At 40.0% G+C, this 14517-nt stretch overlaps 1 protein-coding gene across 1 annotated transcript; it reads left to right on the top strand.

Moving 5' to 3' along the window:
• The first annotated feature begins 675 nt into the window (after positions 1 to 675).
• Positions 676 to 13319, top strand: LOC133632422 (gastrula zinc finger protein XlCGF8.2DB-like). The gene is made up of 2 exons (XM_062024829.1): positions 676 to 962; positions 11344 to 13319. The coding sequence occupies exons 1-2, from the start codon at positions 848 to 850 to the stop codon at positions 12396 to 12398; spliced, it is 1170 nt and encodes a 389-aa protein (XP_061880813.1). The 5' UTR covers positions 676 to 847; the 3' UTR covers positions 12399 to 13319.
• The last annotated feature ends 1198 nt before the right edge of the window (positions 13320 to 14517 follow it).

The raw sequence follows: 14517 nt of genomic DNA on the forward strand, positions 1-14517 counted from the left end.
GCATGATAGCTGTTAACTGGCGATTAGTGATGTTAAGTGCCTAAGATGGTAGTTATTGATTAGCAGTGTGATGAGGGCTTTCTGCTGGTGAGTGATTAGCACTACAGTTAGAGCCACCTATCGCTAGGTAGAAATGAGCAGTTTCACCAACATTTTTATGTGAAACCATATTACTAACTGTCTGGTGTTTTACAGGATTCATGGAAGTTTATTGTCATACCAGCACACGATACACATGAGATGGCACACAATTTAGTAGCACGTGAACAATAGGATTGGTCCTGGTGGAGATCTACACTCTTAGTGCTTTTCTTCTTTATTCAGAGTAATCATTTGACTTTCTGAAGGTTATTAACTAAAACAACTAAGTAGGTTGAAAAATATTTATGTGTTTCTTGTAGTATTTAAAATGTAGGTGATTTTTGTCTTCGATGTTTGCCCTTTTTCTGGTTTGAACAACAGCCATTGAAAAAGTATGTGCACGTGCCTGTATGTATATATTTTATTTTTATTTTCAAAGAGTAGTTGAGTATTTGATGTTAGATACTTTTTCAAACCATTGCTTTAAAACAAGATTAAATTGCCTTTATTTTGAAAAACTACTGCTGAGGAGTAGGAAACGGAAGTTGCTGACTTCTAGCGCATGCGCAAATGTACTTGAAGCAAACGAAAAAGACGAAGACCGCATGCTATGGTTTTTCGGAGATTTTTCGAATTCACGATCTTAAAGTCATAGGATTCACAGCAAATATAGAAACAAATATCTCAATTGGTATTTTCCAAAGCCACGAAACGTGCATTGAGTTTGGAGCGATATCTGAAGTGAAGATTGAAGACGTGATAGAAGATGGACGACTACTGCTATGCTAAGATGGCGACGTCCGCTAAAAGAGAACATGAAAGAGAATCAGCGCCACCAACTTCCAGCAAATCACCAACGGAGATAAAGACGAAAGATGAAGGTGAGCGACTTGAAGTTTTGTCATTTAAAAGCTATCATAGGCGCTGAAAAAAGTGTTGATGGGAAATTAGCCGACCTTGTTGAAGAACGTAAAGAAAGAGCCGCCATGATTGTTAGCTTGAAGAAGGCAGTGGAGTTCACATCAGAGGAGATGAAAGAATGCAAAAGTCAAATGAAGAAAGTGGAAGAGCAAAACAACCGCTTCCTGTTTGGCAAATGCCACAAATGAAATATTCAGCTCACATTACTAAGCTAAGTTATTCATGGAGTCCGTCAAGTTATTGGATGGATGTTAGAGTGGACATAACAGCCACTAACTCTAAGTCATCCTCCATCTTGTAAACACTGTAGCAGCTTTACCATGAATAGATTAACATGGACACCGACTTAAAACAAGTTGAAAAACGTATTCGGGTGTTACCATTTAGTGGTCAATTGTACGGAATATGTACTGTACTGTGCAATCTACTAGTAAAAGTTTCAATCAATCAAAGCCAGTGAAAGATTAAAACTATGTTGTTGCGCCAGGATTTGATTTGGGGCATTTTTGAATTGTATTTCCTAGTTCTTAGTAGGGCTGAGTTAGGGCTCGACAATTAATCCGATTTTAATCTCAATTTCAATTAAGACTTGTCACGATCATAAAAATGTTATCGTAAAAAAAAAAGAAAGATGAACGGCCCGCGGAACGTGCATGCAAATTCTTGACCATGTCACGGTTAAAGGGATGAGTGAGCGTATGATTGGAAAAAAAGACCATGTCTGCTAGAATTTGCTACTTTTTGTTTGACACAGTGCTAGTATGACACAGACTCTCTCCCTTCCCCTTGCCTTCCTCACACTCACTCAGTTATCAACCTCAGATCAGTCTCTAATCTCACAGCGGGAATTTATCTTCCATGAGCGGCATGTGCTGTGCTGGAGTGCCTGGTGAAATAGTAAATTCCGGCGTCGCTAAGTGTCTACGTTGGTGTGGCTCGTTTCTAGCCTAGATCCAGTTGCACTGCAGCCGGGCTAGGCTCGCCTTCAGCCGTGGCCCAGGTTAGCATGGGTCCGAAGCCAAGGAGAGCGGTTAGAAACCTCCCTAAGAGATCTTTTGAGATCGCATCAATTGCTGACCAGCAAAACACAATTGTGGATCTGATGGGTGTTATTCAGTCACTATAAAGACTGAACACGGAGAAAGACAAAGCTATAAAGGTTCTGGGATGTCGTGTGGCCGACTTGGAGCAGTTCTCTGGCATGAACAGCGTGATCGTCAGCGGACTGAAGACCAAACACCGGTCTTACGCCAGTGTGGCAGCATGGGAGAACAGCCCCGCAGGGCGGGAGGGAGTTCAATCTGAGTCGGAGACGGAATCGCTGGAGCAGCAGGTGGTCGGCTTTTTGGGGAGCAGGGGGATCTCCGTGGACAGGAGGGACATTGAAGCCTGTCACACCCTGCCTACGAGAACCAAAGGAGCGACACCAGCGGTTAGCGTTCGCTTCACCAACAGAAAGAACAAGATTGCGATCCTAAAACAGGGTCGCAAGTTAAGTTAAAGTACCAACGATAGTCACACACACACTAGGTGTGGTGAAATTTGTCCTCTGCATTTGACCCATCCCCTTGTTCCACCCCCTGGGAGGTGAGGGGAGCAGTGGGCAGCAGCGGTGACCGCGCCCAGGAATAATTTTTGGTGATTTAAAGGCCTACTGAAACCCACTACTACCGACCACGCAGTCTGATAGTTTATATATCAATGATGAAATCTTAACATTATAACACATGCCAATACGGCCGGGTTAACTTATAAAGTGACATTTTACATTTGCCGCTAAACTTCCGGTTCGAAACGCCTCTGAGGATGACGTATGCGCGTGACGTAAACCGGGGAACACGGGTATGCCTTCCACATTGAAGCCAATACAAAAAAGCTCTGTTTTCATTTCATAATTCCACAGTATTCTGGACATCTGTGTTCGTGAATCTGTTTCAATCATGTTCATTGCATTATGGAGAAGGAAGCCGAGCAAGCAAAGAAGAAAGTTGTCGGTGCGAAATGGACGTATTTTTCGAACGTAGTCAGCAACAACAGTACACAGCCGGCGCTTCTTTGTTTACATTCCCGAAAGATGCAGTCAAGATGGAAGAACTCGGATAACAGAGACTCTAACCAGGAGGACTTTTGACTTGGATACACAGACGCCTGTAGAGAACTGGGACAACACAGACTCTTACCAGGATTACTTTGATTTGGATGACAAAGACGCAGACGTGCTACTGTGAGTATGCAGCTTTGGCTTTTTTTTGCGTATGTACGTAACTTTTTTAAAATATATAAGCTTTATGAACCTTGGGTTAGGTGAACGGTCTTTTGGGCTGAGTGATTGTGTGTGTTGATCATGTGTTTGAATTGTATTGGCGTGTTCTATGGAGCTAGGAGCTAGCAGAGGAGCTAGGAGCTAGCATAACACGTACCGTACCGTACGTACGCGTCACGTACGTAACTTTTTAAAAATATATAAGCTTTATGAACCTTGGGTTAGGTAAACGGTCTTTTGGGCTGAGTGATTGTGTGTGTTGATCAGGTGTTTGAATTGTATTGGCGTGTTCTATGGAGCTAGGAGCTAGCATAGGAGCTAGGAGCTAGCATAACAAACACGCAGGTGTTATTATGCAGGATTAATTTGTGGCATATTAAATATAAGCCTGGTTGTGTTGTGGCTAATAGAGTATATATATGTCTTGTGTTTATTTACTGTTGTAGTCATTCCCAGCTGAATATCAGGTACCGTGAGTATGCAGCCTTGGCTGCTAAACATTCGATAACTTGACCGTATGTGCGCGTCACGTACGTAACTTTTTAAAAATATATAAGCTTTATGAACCTTGGGTTAGGTAAACGGTCTTTTGGGCTGAGTGATTGTGTGTGTTGATCAGGTGTTTGAATTGTATTGGCGTGTTCTATGGAGCTAGGAGCTAGCAGAGGAGCTAGGAGCTAGCATAACAAACACGCAGGTGTTATTATGCAGGATTAATTTGTGGCATATTAAATATAAGCCTGGTTGTGTTGTGGCTAATAGAGTATATATATGTCTTGTGTTTATTTACTGTTGTAGTCATTCCCAGCTGAATATCAGGTACCGTGAGTATGCAGCCTTGGCTGCTAAACATTCGATAACTTGACCGTATGTGCGCGTCACGTACGTAACTTTTTAAAAATATATAAGCTTTATGAACCTTGGGTTAGGTAAACGGTCTTTTGGGCTGAGTGATTGTGTGTGTTGATCAGGTGTTTGAATTGTATTGGCGTGTTCTATGGAGCTAGGAGCTAGCAGAGGAGCTAGGAGCTAGCATAACAAACACGCAGGTGTTTTTATGCAGGATTAATTTGTGGCATATTAAATATAAGCCTGGTTGTGTTGTGGCTAATAGAGTATATATATGTCTTGTGTTTATTTACTGTTGTAGTCATTCCCAGCTGAATATCAGGTCACCCCCGGCTCTCACAGCATCTTCCCTATCTGAATAGCTTCAACTCCCCACTAGTCCTTCACTTGCACTTTACTCATCCACAAATCTTTCATCCTCGCTCAAATTAATGGGGAAATTGTCGCTTTCTCGGTCCGAATCTCTCTCACTTCATGCGGCCATCATTGTAAACAATAGGGAACTTTGCGTATATGTTCAACTGACTACGTCACGCTACTTCCGGTAGGTGCAAGCCTTTTTTTTATCAGATACCAAAAGTTGCAATCTTTATCGTCGTTGTTCTATACTAAATCCTTTCAGCAAAAATATGGCAATATCGCAAAATGATCAAGTATGACACATAGAATAGATCTGCTATCCCCGTTTAAATAAAAAAAATTCATTTCAGTAGGCCTTTAACCCCCAATTCCAACCCTTGATGCTGAGTGCCAAGCAGGGAGGTAATGGTTCCCATTTTTATAGTCTTTGGTATGACTCGGCCGGGGTTTGAACTCACAACCTACCGAGCTCAGGGCGGACACTCTAACCACTAGGCCACTGAGTAGGTTTTAAAAGGAACGGAGGTGTACATTAACGAACACCTCACCAAAAGGAATGGTGAGATCGCCAGGCGCGCACGAATCCTCGGGAAGCAAGGCAAAATTCAGTCTACATGCACTGTAAAGTTTTTGTCAAGCTGAACGGTACGACCCCAGAAGAGGAGAAAGTCATGGTCTTTAACGACATCAGTGATCTTGACACATTCGATGTCTGATGAATAGGGGTGTAATGGTACACAAACATTTCGGTTCGGTACATACATCGGTTTAGAGGTCACGGTTCGGTTCATTTTCGGTACAGTAAGAAAACAACAAAATATAAATTTTTGGGTTATTTATTTACCAAATTTGCAAAATCTTCCACCAAAAATATTTTTGGTGGAATTAAATCTGATAAATCTATGGATAAAAAGCAGAGTCTGGCGAGGCATACGCGTTTATCATAACTCTCTCGCTCTCTCTGTCTCTGCCCCTCCCTCACCAATGCTGCTGCGCGCACAATTTGTTTTGTTTTTAACCCCTTCTTAACCCTGAACGTACATTGAAAATACACGCAACCCTAACTCAAAATGCCGGACATTTGAGGCATTTAAGAAACTCCGTCCTGACAGCTCCGCAAAAGAGGACATGTCCGGTGAAAAGAGGACGTATGGTCAGTCTATCCTAGCCCGTTAGCTGCTAGCATGCCGTGTGTTGTGCCTCGGTGTGCATTGTTTACACAACGTGCGTTACGCTACTTACTACTTTTTAATTTTCCTGAGGGAACTCTCCTGAAGGAATCAATAAAGTACTATCTTAATATGTCCGTGTGGAAACTCGTTCGGTACACCTCCGAACCGAACCGGAACCCCCGTACCGAAACGGTTCAATACAAATACACGTACCGTTACACCCCTATCTGAAACCCATCTTGACTCCTCTTTTGAGGATGTTGACTTAGCTGTAGATGGATAAACAATTTTTAGGAAGGATAGAACAAGATATGGTGGAGGTGTAGCTGTGTATGTGCAGAGTCACAGTCCTGTGAAAGTAAGAAATTATTTAATGTTGGCCGATATTGAGGCCCTGTGGATCCAGGTTCACATAAAATACCTGGATTTAATATGCGAGATGTTGGATAAATCTAGTGATGAGAACAGAGAGATATATTTTACTGGGGACACAAGCATTGATTGGTCTACTATGTACCCACTGAAAAATAAACTCATTGCTATAGCTCATGCCTGTAACCTCACACAGACCATTACACTACCAACCAGATCAACTATAAATAGAAATTGGCTAAAATCATCCAAATGCATTGACCACCTATTCACTAATGTTCCTGATTAATGCACTAAAACAGTATCAATAGCTCTTGGCTTTACGGACCACAACCTAGTTGCAATAAAGAGGAAGACCAAGCTCTCCAAGGCTCCTAGTGGGATTATACATAAAAGGTCCTATAAATATTTTAATGAGGTAAAATTTAAAGATGATGTTAACTGGTTAACTGTGTGTCTTGAGGAGGATCCTGAAGCTTCTTTGAGCACATTCATGAAGTTATTTTTGCAGATAAGCATGCTCCTGTAAGGAAAACAACTGTCAGGGCAAATGGCGCCCCCTGGTTAGGGAATGACCTCAAAGCACTTATGAAGCAACATAACCAGCCTCTTCTGGTCTACTTTCTGATGAGATGATCGAAAGTAAATTAAGAAATTGTATAACTAAAACAAATAGAAGTAATAAAAAGGTATATTATCAGACAAAGATCAATTACTCTAGACATGATGGAAAACCATTGTGGAACATTTTAAATCAAATAATGGGAAGATCAGCATCATGTAAAACAAATTTGTTTATAGAAGTTGATGGAGCTTACCTGACTAAGCCAATGGAGATTGCCACATATTTTAATAATTACTTCACAAAGAAGGTGGAAAACTTGAGAGTAAATATGACACCTTCTGATGGCTCCCTCTCATGCACATTAATTGAAAATCACATAATGAAGGGTAAAAGCTGCAGGTTCCATTTTGTACCCGTTAGTAATTCTGATATTGAGAAATTGTTGTCATCACTTGCCATCTGATAAACCTGCGGGGACGGACACGCTAGATGGCAAATTGTTAAGAATTGCGGCATGCCATGTATCAACTCCGATTTGTCATATATTTAATAAGTCATTAAGATATGGAGTCTGTCCTGGGGTTTGGAAGGAGGCCAATGTCATCCTAAGGACAAAAATAAAAATGTCACTGGTAAAAACAGTAGACCAATAAGCATACTTCCAGTTCTTAGGAAATTGATGGAAAAAGTTGTTTTCAAACAAAATTCAAGATGACTTTACCTACAACAAAGTGATGTGGTGTTCCCAGCATGCTTACAGGCAAGGTCACTCAACATCTACTGCTCTAGCTCAGCTGACTGATGACTGGCTGTCACAAATAGATGTCAAGAAGATGGTTGGCACTGTCCTGATTGACTTAAGTGCGGCATTCGATGTCGTAGACCACGACGTAATGATCTCCAAACTGAGAAAATATGGTTTTAATAGGATGTCACTTTCTTGGATGTTGATCTATCTATCAGGAAGATCACAGAGAGTGTGTTTTAATGGTAGCCTATCTGAACGCAAGTACAATTAATGCGGCGTGCCTCAAGGAAGCTGCTTAGGTCCTTTACGCTTTATTATTTTTACTAACGATCTTCCCTGTGTTACAACAAACACCAATATGGTTACGTATGCAGATGACACAACTCTGTACAGTACTGCCTCTACCTTAAATTACATAGAAAATAACTTCAATCAGGACCTGGAGAGAGTGTCATGCTGGGTAAAAGATCGTAAACTTGTTGTGAATATTGACAAAACGAAAAGTATTCATTTTGGATCCAGGCATATGCTTGTTGATGACCCTCAGCTTCATCTTTCAATGCCAGGTATACCTATTGAGCAGGTTAAGAAAGCAAAACTGCTTGGTGTGCTATTAGATAATCAACTGTCATGGTCCGATCATATTGATGGTATTTTAATGAAGAGGTTTAGCCAAGGTCAGAAAGTGCTCCACCTACTTGATATCCTCAACAATGGGTCAAGTCAGACAGGCCTTGGTTTTGTAGACTGGTACTTAAAGGCCTACTGAAATGATTTTTTTTTTATTCAAACGCGGATAGCAGATCCATTCTATGTGTCATACTTGATCATTTTGCGATATTGCCATATTTTTGCTGAAAGGATTTAGTATAGAACAACGTCGATAAAGTTCGCAACTTTTGGTCGCTGATAAAAAAAAACAACCATGCCCCTACCGGAAGTAACGTGACGTTGTCCGTTGTTCACTTCCTCATATTTTCCTATTGTTTTCAACGCAGCTAGAGCTATTCGGACCGAGAAAGCGACGATTACCCCATTAATTTGAGCGAGGATGAAAGATTCGTGGATGAGGAACGTTAGAGTGACAGACTAGAATGCAGTGAAATACATATCTTTTTTCGCTCCGACCGTAACTTAGGTACAAGCTGGCTCATTGGATTCCACACTCTCTCCTTTTTCTATTGTGGATCACGGATTTGTATTTTAAACCACCTCGGATACTATATCCTCTTGAAAATGAGAGTCAAGAACGCGAAATGGACATTCACAGTGACTTTTATCTCCACGACAATACATCGACGAAGCTCTTTAGCATGAGCTAACGTGATAGCATCTGTCTCAAATGCATATAGAAACAAAATAAATAAATCCCTGACTGGAAGGATAGACAGAAGATCAACAATACTATTAAACCATGTACATGTAACTACACGGTTAATAATTCTCAGCCTGGCAAAGCTTAACAATGCTGTTGCTAACGACGCTAAGGCTAACTTAGCAACCGGACCTCACAGAGCTATGATAAAAACATTAGCGCTCCACCTACGCCAGCCAGCCCTCATCTGCTCATCAACACCCGTGCTCACCTGCGTTCCAGCGATCGACGGCGCGACGAAGGACTTCACCCCAACACATACGTGGTTGGCGGCTAGCATCGGCTGGCGCGTCTGCTATCCAAGTAAGTCCTTCTTGTTGTGTTGCTACAGCCAGCCGCTAATACACAGATCCCACCTACAAATTTCTTCTTTGTAATCTCCATTGATCATTAAACAAATTGCAAAAGATTCACCAACACAGATGTCCAGAATACTGTGGAATTATGAAATGAAAACAGATCTTTTTTGTATTGTATTCAATGGGGAAGGCATACCTCTGTTCCCCTGGCTACGTCACGCGCATACGTCATCCTCCAAAGGCTTTTTCAACCGGAAGTTTAGCGGGAAATTTAAAATGTCACTTTATAAGTTAACCCGGCCGTATTGGCATGTGTTGCAATGTTAAGATTTCATCATTGATATATAAACTATCAGACTGCGTGGTCGGTAGTAGTGGCTTTCAGTAGGCCTTTAAATGTTCTTTGCGCACTAATATTTCAGATATGCACTCACACCTGTCCTGGTTATCTGTTGAACAAAAGATGCATTGTAGTCTCCTTATGTTCTTTAGAACTATCATGTTAGATCAATCATCAGATTACTTTTACAAACAGTTTTTAAAATCAACTAACACACCTTTTCATGACACTAGGAATGCCAGCAATGGCTATTTGGCACTTCCTGTTCCCAGGACCAATCCCCTCAAACATACAGTCCTGTATAGATGTATATCATTCTGGAATCGGTTGCCATCTCACATTAATCTCTCACAAAGTAAATTGTCATTCAAGACAGCTTTGAAGATACACCTGTTGCAGCTGCCCACATGACATGAATTTTTAATACTGGGTTTAACTAGCTTTTTTATCTTATGTTGTACTTCTCTTTTGTATAATGTTTGGTAATGCATGTATTCTTTGTATTTTTGTTTTGTATGCTCCTATATGGACCCCAGGAAGACTAGCGGTGGCTTTGGCGTCAGCTAATGGGGACCCATTCAATAAACAATAAACAATATGCCTAATCAGTAATCACTGTACTCAACAAAAAAGTAAGACCACATGATTTTCGCTTTAGCGTAACTTCGGAATTGACCACTAAAACAGAATCTGCTGGTAAATGCAGAATTTCACAGAAATTGACATAAATGTGAGTGAAATGTTGTCATTGTGAGGAAAAGCAAAATTTGTTTGTGAAAATATTGTGTCCGGTACCCCTCGTTCATCCCCGAAACACTCAACCACGCTGTCCCGAACTAAACAATGTGGAGACGGCCACTTGAAACAGCGACTAAACTACGAAGCTAAAGCTAGCAAGAACAATCCATACACCACAAAACACTTCTTGTGTTGTTGTGAACGGCATCACGATGTAAGATCAATGTACAAACAGAAAAGCAGTTGCAACATGAGAGGCTTTCTTTATTTTACAGCCTCAAGTTTTGTCAAAACTCACACTTTTCGCCTTGATTGATTGGTTGATTGATTTTGGAAAATGTTATTTATGACACGAAAAGCAAACAATCTATTGTGGTAAAATAAGTGTAAGAGGTAAGAAACGGAATTCAGAAAAATTTAAACCGAAAACCTGAATTAGATTTGTTTTTCATATTGCTATAGTCATTTTAATTTATTGTTAGTATGATTGTAATTTTACGTGTTATTTATTTGTTACTCGTGGATATCTGATTGTTCTTTTAGATTCAATTTAAAATTGAATTTTAGTGGGACTGTTTTTACGTTTTCAAATGAATAAATAATGGTGTTATTTATCGTGATTCCAAAATGACTCAAAATAATAGTTATTGGTATGTTTTGCCATAATTGTCCAGCCCTAGACGAGGTATTGGCAAGGACTTCACGATAAACTATGTATCACGGTACTTGAGTCACGATACAATAGTCCATTGCAATATTGTGACATGGAGTTTTACTGCGATTTTTATAGAGTCTTTGAAAAATAAAAAAAAATGCTTAAAATAAATCTATATAAGTACACTAGATGCCAGTAATATTTTTTGGGACAAACTGGGTAAAAAAAAAGTAAATAAAATGATCATTGCAATTGTACAGAAGGTGGATCAAATTTCTTGCATTTGGTATCTAAAAAAGTCCTCTACTTCTTAACTACAGACTTCTTTGAGACAGACTTCTTTGAAATAGATATTATCTTTTTTAGTTTTGTGATGTATTTCAATATTGACTTTTTCCCCACTGTTAGTTTGTAGTATCCTAATGTCCATCGAAGCAGATGTTTTCTACTTTCTGTGATTCTAGCTGAACTTTTCTGAGTCTATGACAAGTCATGTAAACATTGGTCCATCATTCTGGCAAGGCGCTAAATGAATGGCCATGAAACACTACACACTACATACAGTACATAGAAGAAAGTGTGTTTTTGTTGTTTGTGTCTTGCAGACGTCCAGCAGCTGATCGGTAATCCAGAAGATGTTTCCCCTCAGTTAGGGGGGAGCTCCACTTTGAAGCAGGAGGCTTCACAGCCCCCTCACATTAAAAAGGAAGAGGAGGAACTCTGCATCACTCAGGAGGGAGAGTGTCTTCTAGGACGAGAGGAAGCTGATTACACCAAGTTTCCACTGAGTATTATCTTTGTGAAGACTGAAGATGATGAAGAGAAACCACAATTAGACAACCTCTTAGCTCCACTATCAGATAGTGAGGCTGAAGACGAGGTTGAAGAACCTTTGAGCAGCGATACAGACTGTGAAGGTGATATGAGGACTCACACTGACAACAAACACTCTGAATGCTCTTCAAAGAAGACAAGTGAAAAATGTTTGAGCTGCTCGGTTTGTGGCAAAAGCTTTTCTCAAAATAGCTCTTTGACTCAACACATGAGAACACACACAGGTGAAAAACCATTTAGTTGTTCAGTTTGTGGCAACAGCTTTTCTCAAAATAGCTCTTTGAAGCGACACATGAGAACACACACAAGGGAAAAAACATTTAATTGTTCAATTTGTGGCGATAGCTTTACTCAAAAAAGCCATTTGACTCGACACATGAGAACGCACACAGGAGAAAAACCATTTAAGTGTTCAGTTTGTGGCAAAAGCTTTTCTCAAAATATCTCTTTGACTCAACACATGAGAATGCACACAGGAGATAAACCATTTAATTGTTCAGTTTGTGGTGAAAGCTTTTCCCGAAATACCTATTTGACTCAACACATGAGAACACACAACGGTGAAAAACCATTTAATTGTTCAGTTTGTGGCAAAAGCTGTTCTGTTAAGAGATATTTGACTGAACACATGAGAACACACACAGGTGAAAAACCATTCAGTTGTTCAGTTTGTGGCAAAAGCTTTTCTTTTAAGGGCAGTTTGATTGAACACATGAGAACACACACAGATGAAAAGCCATATAAGTGTTCAGTTTGTGGCAAAAGCTTTTCTGTTAAGAGAATATTGACTCGACACATGAGAACACACTGGACTAAGACCATTTAATTGTTCAGTTTGTGGTAAAAGCTTTCCTCTAAACAGCTCTTTGTGTCGAGAACACACACTGGAGGAAAAACATTTAGTTGTTCAGTGTGCTGTAAAAGGTTCCCACATAATGCAGACGCAGTAAAACACAAAAGAACACACAAGGGAAAATAACCAATTAGCTGTTTAGTTTGTGGTATGTTGCTCATATGTGGTGACATCCACCCTACCCAGGACCTCCTCACTGCTTCTTTCACAAATATCTGAGGTATTCATACAAACTTGAATTATTTGGAGCATAATCTTATCTACTCATGACCCCATGTCTTCTCTGTATCTGAAACCTTCCTGAACAGTAAGATAGATGACGCTTCAAGTGCTTGGTTACTCCTTCTTCAGTCCAGGGACCTGGGGCCTCATGTGTCAAGTTTGTGCACGCTCAAAAACCTGCACTACACCCTTTTTCACTGCAAAGTTGAGATGTATCAAAACTGATGTTGACGCATAAGTGATGCGGATAACTGTTCCCATAAAAAAGTGACAACTTTTACCCAACCCCCACCTCCCGCGACATTCGGGCATAACAGGTTCAATCCGGCCCGCGAGATGAGTTTTGTGAAGTGTAAAATTCAGCTGCATTTTTTAATGAAAGAAACTGCTGTTCTAAATGTGTCCACTGGATGTCGCAATAGCAATTCTGTTAGGCAAGCAAATAGTTCATACCAGGGTGAGCAAGTATACCAAGCAAGAGGTACACGGTAAAGCGGGGCTGTGACTCCTCCCCCTCCACCCAACGTAAAACAGGAGTAAAATAAGCAATCAGTAACCCCACTTAAAATGCAGCATGAGACACTGCACACTGATATAGTTCTGTGAAAATGATTGTCTTCTGTGCAAATGTAAAGAAAGTGAACAGTGTGTGATTTACTGCAATACTGTCAGTCTTTTAACATTTGTGCTTTGTTGAAATTGTTCACACATTGCACAGCTTTTATTTTTCTATCAATACACATTATGTCTAGAAGACAGGAAGTAACTCAACACTCTTGAATAGTTTCTACCTCAGTTTGTATGGTTTGTTGAGTTAGCACAGGATTAATATGTGGAAATGACAAATGAGGTAGTTGATTCATAGAATAGTTTTTTATTCATGCTTTATTTTAGTTTTTGTTCAATCCTAGAAGGGTTGTGACTTAAAGTTGAATTGCTTTGTAGAAACACTTAGATTAAGTCTAAATTCATTGTGTTCTTCAAGCATACTTGCCAACCTTGAGACCTCCGAATTCAGGAGATGGGGGGTTAAGGGGGCAGGAGTATATTTATAGCTAGAATTCACTGAAATTCAAGTATATATATATATATATATATATATATATATATATATATATATATATATATATATATATATATATATATATATATATATATATATATATATATATATATATATAATATATATATATATAATTATATATATATGTAGTACAGTACACAGTAATGAAAACACAGTTGTTCCACTAACTGTACTGTACTTGCTGCTTACTTAACAAAACAAAAAAACACTTACCTTTCACTATTTGAGTAGCCTTTGTTCTGCCATTTGAGTACTGGCGAGCGATCTCTGAATCCGGGAACATATGTTTCACGGATTTGTTGAAAGCATCCGCAAATGAGAACGGGATGTTGCTTGCAGCTATCAGCATAGCCATCTTTGTCTCGGCATGTGTTACACTGAAATACTTGTTTCCAATCATTTTGGAACTTGCAAGCGTACTTCTTCTTTTTACTCGTCCTCGCCATGACTGTCTCTTCTTCGTTCTTCTGCTTTGTCTCTGTTATATTTTTGGACATTACTACTTGCTGTAATTTTGAAGCAATGCATGATGGGAATCCGGATGTTGTGTGTCACTGTTTTAACGTGCTGGGTGGAATAAACACACGCTGAGAAATAGCTCCGTGCCTGTCTACTTTATGGGTTATAGATAAACTTATGGATAACTAAGCTATAAATGTGCAGTTGTGCACTGAGCTCCAAAAGCCGTAGATGTTATGTGACTGGGCCGGCACGGGTGGAAATCGGGAGAATGGTTGTCCCGGGAGATTTTCGGGAGAGGCACTGAAATTCGGGAGTCTCACGGAA

This window comes from Entelurus aequoreus, linkage group LG17 (genome assembly GCF_033978785.1).
Source record: "Entelurus aequoreus isolate RoL-2023_Sb linkage group LG17, RoL_Eaeq_v1.1, whole genome shotgun sequence".
Classification (NCBI taxonomy): domain Eukaryota; kingdom Metazoa; phylum Chordata; class Actinopteri; order Syngnathiformes; family Syngnathidae; genus Entelurus; species Entelurus aequoreus.

Coding starts and splice junctions, on each gene's coding strand:
- LOC133632422 (XM_062024829.1), top strand. CDS start 848: ATGGACGACTACTGCTATGCTAAGATGGCGACGTCCGCTAAAAGAGAA. Junction 963..11,343: donor GATAAAGACGAAAGATGAAG/GTGAGCGACTTG, acceptor TGTGTCTTGCAG/ACGTCCAGCAGCTGATCGGT.